Source organism: Echinops telfairi, unplaced genomic scaffold (assembly GCF_000313985.2).
Source record: "Echinops telfairi isolate 266 unplaced genomic scaffold, ASM31398v2 ScPeMD7_5;HRSCAF=22, whole genome shotgun sequence".
Classification (NCBI taxonomy): domain Eukaryota; kingdom Metazoa; phylum Chordata; class Mammalia; order Afrosoricida; family Tenrecidae; genus Echinops; species Echinops telfairi.
This window is the reverse complement of record NW_022103901.1, coordinates 21,439,581-21,446,263: the sequence shown is the minus strand read 5'-3', so window position 1 is coordinate 21,446,263 and position 6,683 is coordinate 21,439,581. Positions and strand designations below refer to the sequence as shown.

General features: G+C 46.6%; 1 protein-coding gene across 1 annotated transcript in view; it reads right to left on the bottom strand.

Annotated features, from left to right (window-relative positions):
* GGA2 (golgi associated, gamma adaptin ear containing, ARF binding protein 2) overlaps positions 1-6,683 on the bottom strand; it is a 26,181-nt gene that overhangs the window by 6,235 nt on the left and 13,263 nt on the right. Inside the window, exons 10-14 of the mRNA XM_004706060.2 lie at positions 5,512-5,625; positions 4,667-4,789; positions 4,370-4,398; positions 2,883-2,995; positions 1,077-1,255 (exon numbers count right to left, since the gene is read on the bottom strand). Of these exons, the coding sequence (XP_004706117.1) occupies positions 1,077-1,255; positions 2,883-2,995; positions 4,370-4,398; positions 4,667-4,789; positions 5,512-5,625 (558 nt within the window). The remainder of the gene's footprint in view (positions 1-1,076; positions 1,256-2,882; positions 2,996-4,369; positions 4,399-4,666; positions 4,790-5,511; positions 5,626-6,683) is intronic.

Below are 6,683 nucleotides of genomic sequence, written 5' to 3'. Positions count from 1 at the left end.
TTGCCTTAAAAAAACAACCAGTTGCATCAAACCAGTTTCAACTCCTGGCAAGCCCGGGTGCTTCAGGAGCAGCTGCTCCACAGATAGGACGTCCTCGGTGTCATCTTGAGGCAGGAGCACAGTGCTTGCTGCAATTCAAACCCGTCTATCAGCTAGCTGCTCCTCAGGACAGACATGTGGCATGGAGAAGTTGTCCTCTGTCCTACTACAGGGTTGCTAGGAGCCAGAATTAACTCAGTGGGAAAAGGTTTGGTTTATGGAGACTGCCACGCCTTTCTTCCACAGCACCACTGGTACACTCAAACTACCAACCTGTCAGTTGTCGAGAGTAAACTATTGGAGCTATCTGCATTAAATTCTACTGCCTGTCTTCAGGGTCCTCTGCAATCTGCTTCACCACACCCGAGGAGGGCTCTAGAGTTCAAAGTCCTGGCTCTGGAGCGGAAAACCAAAAACACCCTCACTGCCACCAAGTCCGACTCAGAGCAACCCTAAAGTGAAGGGCAGAACTGCCCCTGTGGGTTTCTCGGACTGAACTCTTTTGGGGAGCAGAAACCCCTGTCTTTCTCCCACAGAGCAGTTGGTGGTTTTGAACAGCTGATCTTGAGATCAACAGCCCAACTTTGCCAACAGAGCTCCTCTGGAGCCCAAAGCCCTTGCTATTTCTTGTTCTACCCCTTGTTCTACCTCACAGAGTTACTCATAGAGTTAAAGGAGAGTTAAAGCTGTGCACAGACCACAGGCAGTGACCTACCTTAGCTGGGCCTTCAGTTCCCTTTCCTCTAGAACAGAGCTAGCAGCCACTTTCCAGCTTTAATGAAGACCATTGAAGACAGAGGATCACTAACCAAATTCTTCCCTTCCTTCAAAAGTTCCCTCCTCTTTTCAATCACTCCAGGCCACACTGAACAGTCCTGTCTCTGAATTCCAAATGAATTAACATCATGTCCCTAAGTCCACTCATGACAATTACATTTTGCCAGCCGATATCCTTCACAGTGTGTCAACTGTAGCTCAAGACACCAGGGAACTTAAGGTCTACCAGAGAGCATTCGAGCAAGAGAGAAAGTGGGTCGGGGGAGGGATGAAACTGCACTTACTGGGTTTGACGGCCTCCAAAGGGACAAACAGTTGGGCCAGAGGTGTATTTTGGTAAGAAGGAGAAGTCAGTGAGCCAGCCTCCCAGGACCAACCTGGAGAGGACTTAGTACCTGGTGGTACCTCCTTAGGAATGCTTTTCTGGGGTACAGAACTCCTGCACAGAAATAAAAAAATTAAAAATCAGCAAAAATTCTGAAGATCCCAGGCAACTGTGATTAGGCTTTCTGAAGAACAAGCAGAAAGTATACATATTGTAGGCCTACAGAGGTATGACACTTAGCAAGTAACCTAATCTTTCTTTGCCTCAGTTTCCTCATCTATAAAATGGAGATAATGAAACTATCTACCTCACGGAGTTACTCATAGAGTTAAAGGAGACCACATACGACCAGCATTCAGCTAAGTGACTACACGTCATACGGACCCAACAGATGGATTGTCATGTGATGGTTATTGAAGCTGCACTTGTCAGGCGTCCCTGACAAATTTCCTACCATCGCACTTGAGTGGCAGGCACTCCTTGGTGATACACAAATTACACTGACTTCACATTTCATCATTTTGTCTATTCAGAACACAAACAGAGCAAATTTTTGGAAAAGTCCTGAAAGGAGAAAAAACCCAGCCCAAATTAGAATGACGCCTGGCCCTCTGTCCACTGGCTGAAAAGCGAAAAGGGAAGGAGCTAACAGGAGCCATCTCCCAGCACAGGGCCCTCTCGGCAGCAGCTGTTCAGGAGAGGAGCTTGGGGACGTCTGCAAACGCTATGAAACGGATTTCTTATTCATTCTCCACGTATCTCTACTTTCAGGCATCTGTCCCATAAAAGCACTCCTCTAAGGGCTCAACTACCACACAAGGGAAATAATTAAATACACTCGTACAGTAAGGTCTTATGCACCTATTAAAAGGAGGAAAATTTATGTAGATGGATATGGAAATGTAATATTAAATAAGTGGAAAAATGTGAGAAAAAGTTGTGGCGTATAGTTTGTGTTACAACACGCCACAGTAATTTATTGATATATTTAAAATTAAAAAAGCAATGAAGGAACATTCCGTTTTTGGGGTGGTATTTTCTATTTCTATATCACATGTCCCTCCCTGTGGGTCAGAACCGACGTGGCAGCCCCTAACACTATCACCAATGTCGGTGGTGGTTGCTGTTGTTAGGTGCTATGGAGCCAGCTCTGACTGGTACCTTGAACTTCTTCCTGCAGCACCATTGGCCCTTGCTCATGTTACCTCCAAAATGGAAAATGGTTCAATGTCAATCAGTTCTTTCTGGTACAGTGACTCTATGTAATATTTATCAAATTTTAAGGAGCACTTAAATGTAATAAGTCACATATTGGGCTAACTGAAAAGTTAGCAGTTCAAACCCAGCAGATACTCCTCAAGTGAAAGATGAGGCTGTCTGCTCCCCTCAAGTTTTAGAACCTTCAGAAGCCCGGAGAGCAGTTATACTTTGTCCTCTAGTGTTGCTATGAGCTAAAACAGAACTCCACAGCAGTGGGTTCTATATTTGTACGCATCATTATCTTTTTACATAAGTTCCTTTCATAAGTGCTAGAAAGCATGTACTTTCATGCAATTTAGGATGGGTGTAAAAGGAAACAGGAGGAAGCATCATGTTGAGCTTCTGGTGGGAAGACAGTCTCTTTAGCATGAGAGGTCTCTTAGCTGCCTCCGAGGGCCAGCCCCTGCTGCCTGACCCTGGTGCAGATGAGACAGCACTGTGCCCAGCAGCCAGACTGCACACTCCTTGTCCAGAGACTCACAGAGGGCCCGGAGAGGGCTGTGCTGAGAAGAAGTCCAGCAAGTTGCTTTCTGCAGAAGGGCTCTGAACACCACCTGGCACTGTGCTGGGAGGAGGATTCTTCTGACAGGCAACCTATCAAACCAGAAATGACTAAAGTAAGGCCAACGCATGGATGATACTAGTTGCATTAACACTGTTGCAGCTCCCGTGACGCCAGCAAAGCTGCTGCAGCCCAGGACTTGCTACATGTCCTAGGGCAAGAGGAGAAAGAAAGGGCAAGAAAACATCTGAGTGGAGCGTGGAGACTACCGATGAGGGCAGCAGTACACAGAAAGCAAGAAGGCTCCTTGAAGGACTCAGGCCACACCATGCAGCTGAGGAAGAGGCTTTGGAACGTCAAATCTATGAACACCAACAGGCTAGTACAGTAGTATTTCTCTCTCCACCAGTCAGCACTGGCCTGTGAAGGCAGATCTGACAAATCCTACCCATCCTCAAGAAATCAAATGACATCGTTCAATGGGCAAATCTGGTGCACAAAATTTCTTTTAAAAGCAAAATTGTCACTCTGAGGACTCAGGTGCACCTTCCCCAAATCATGGTCGTTTCAAGGGCTTCATTTGAATTGAAAGGACAATGAATAAAGAGGACTAGAGAACTGATGCCTTCGAAGTATGGTGTTGATAAAGAACACTGAACATACCATGGACTTCCAGAAGAACAAACAAATCTGTCTTGGAAGAAATTAGACATAAATGCCCCTTAGAAGCATGGATAGCAAGACATGTTATGTTCTCAGGAGAGAACAATTCCAGGAAAAAGCCATTTTGCTGGGTAAAATGGAGGGTCAGTGAGAAAGAGGAAGACCACCCTCAACGAGGTAGAGTGACACAGTGACTGCAGCAATGGGTCAAAACCAGGACTCTGAATAGCTTTCTGATTCAGTCATAGGCAATGAAACAAAACCGGAACAGACCTGAATTTATATAAAACGTGGTGAATCCAGAATGCTAATTGAAATGGAGAATATTCCGGGTCAATACCTTGCTAAAAACTTAACTTCCCTCTTAAAAAGCGAGGGTGGAGTACATGCTGCAAACACACCTCCCGGGCAGCCCTGGTTGGAAAGAGTGGTGTCCCCTCAAAGATGGCAGCCAACCACATTGTCCTGGGAGTGTGCTGTTCTCCAGGCCTGGCAACAATCCATCTCAGGCATCAGGCTCCTGAAAACGATGTCTTTCCATGTCTTCCATGCCAGGGCTTCGACCTGTAGGTTTTCCTGTACCAGCTGCCAGTCCACTTATCCCATATTTTAAAAATTCGTGTCTATTCTGATTGCCTTTTGTCCATGACTAAACTGGCTCAAACGTAGCTATAGTTGTGTGGATGCTGCAGGACTAGGGATTTCACTCCGTTGTACACAGGGCTGCTAAGAGTCAGAACCACCTTGAAAGCACCTAATAACCCCGCCCTCCCGGCCCCTAGCAAGAGCTTCCTGACCCTTACCTTGTTTGTAACAGGGGCGTCACTGATGCCTGCAAGAAATGAGCACAGTAAGGCAGATGCACAACAGTAACTCTACCCGACATGCACAAGACCCCACATTCTAGAACATTATATCACAAAAGCCTAGAAGATGGCTCATTCAAGGTCATTCAACATAACCTGAGCAAAACAGAGACTCTGAATTGCCTGGGACATGCGGTCTTCTCAGATAAGCACAGTCTCCCCAAAGGGAACCACCTTTCTCTTTCTCCCACTCGGGACTTTCTGTGCCGAGAGCCCCTTACAGCACATACTCACCTAAGGCTGCCAGGTCCTGATGAAGCAGACATGGCACCAATGACCCAGCCTGTTCAGACTCACTGTCTACCTCCAAGTCAATCAGAGGGCAGTTTTCCACGCAGTCTGCGGGAGTCTGAAGCTCTGGAAAGCAGAGTTAGGAGCCAACTGACACAAGAACAGTCTCCACTGCTTCCCTCAGGTCTTCTAGACGGTCTTCAGAAGACCACCCAGCTCAACACGCTGACTCATCTGGGCTAGCTAGCCATCCGAGGACGGAGTGCCCACCTTCGTGGTGCCCAGAAGGCTGCATTCCCACCAGGGACCAGAGTTCTCCTCCCAAGTACCCAGGCATCCTGGACAGTAGCAGACCTGACTTTCTTCTCTAGCTCAAAGGCCCTTCTGGGATTTCGGATGAGCCAATCTCCTAATGCGTTCAATAAAATGCAGCTACTCAAGCCTAACCCCAAAGGGCTTGATTTAGGAGAGCAAGTACCAAGTCCTAAAATCTGGCATTTTAACATGCTTGAGGTGAGTCTGATGCAACTAGCCTGGCTCTAAGACCCACTGGAAAGGACCGCTTCTTTATTCTCAGGCCCCGCTTAAATAAGTACTCCTAAGAATCCAAATCCAAGCACAAAATCTGCTCCCACTTGTCACCATGGCTGGCGGCCAGTTTGGTGATCAGGTCATAACAGCAACTGTGGCCCGGGAGAGCGATTTCCAACCCATTTTCACAAGAAAGGAGGGCAAGCAGATTCTCTCATTTTCAGCTCACAACTCGAGCATTCGGAGGCGGCATTTCTTGTCTGGCACTGGTCGGCTTTTTCGGGGCAGAAGGCAGGGGGGGGATGCTCTTCCCATACCTCTCTCTCCTGGTGGGCTGGTCACTGTATTCACAGACGTGACTCGGCCCTCCATCACCTGTTTGTACAGGAGAACGCCCTGGGTGAGGAGGTCATTTGCCTGGAGAATCTCCGCTGGAGAATGAGAAAAATCAGAAACCTCATATTTCATATATTAACGGTCCTTTTTTCAAGACATTCCATACAAAAGCATTCCCATGGATCCACTAGGTCCAGTATAACCATACCTCCTGCCCCCAGAATATGTGATCAAGTCCCTAGTCTCTTAAACTCAAGCTCTAACACTGTAGGACAAAAGGGTAATACACACACTTGGCAGCTAAGGCAGGTTGCAAGGTCAAGTCCATTCACAGGCACCTCAGAAAAAAGGCCAGCAATCTACTTATTGAAACCCCGTAGATCTAATGGGACAATTCCAAGTGGCACTGGCTGTCTTTCTGATGTTTAGGTTAGAAGAGGATGCGAGGGCGGGCACTTTGACCACCTTGCCGCCATCAGCTGAGGATGTCTTCGGAAACTGACTAACTGGTATTCACAGCCAAGGGAATACAAGAACTCTGCTCCAGATCTCCGTCTGCTCGTGGATCTCCAGCTCGCAGCCACATTCTCATCAAATTGGCAAGATACCGGGGTTGGGGAAACAGCACAGCTACAGGTAGTAATTCGGGGTCTTACAAGATAGTGTACATTTCTTGCTAATTGGGCTAGTGGAGTTTGGAGACATGTCGGAAGAGTCAAGGTCTTATTTGGAGAACCGGAGAGGGATGAAGAGAAGAGGGGCTAACTCAGCTCCCTCTTCCTGGAAGTAAGTTACTGTGAAGTTTTCAAGTGTGTATTAAGTCTAATGTGGTATTTAAGTCTAAATACAGATCAAGGATTTGCCATGAAAATCTAGCATGAAATTGAAGTGTGCCCTAAATGTAAAATCCACACTGAATTTCAAAAACATCATGAGACAAATGCAAATCTTAAATCAATGAAAACACTGACATGATTAAATTAATGCTATTTGCTTTACATTTTTTTTAGTGTAGCTAATGAAGAATGAGCTCTGTTGGTATAGGGGGTTAAGAGTTAAGTGTTGAGGGTGGGGTGGGAAGGGGCAACCAATTACAGGGATCTACATATAACCTCCTTGGGGGATGGACAACAAAAAAGTGGGTTAAGGAAGA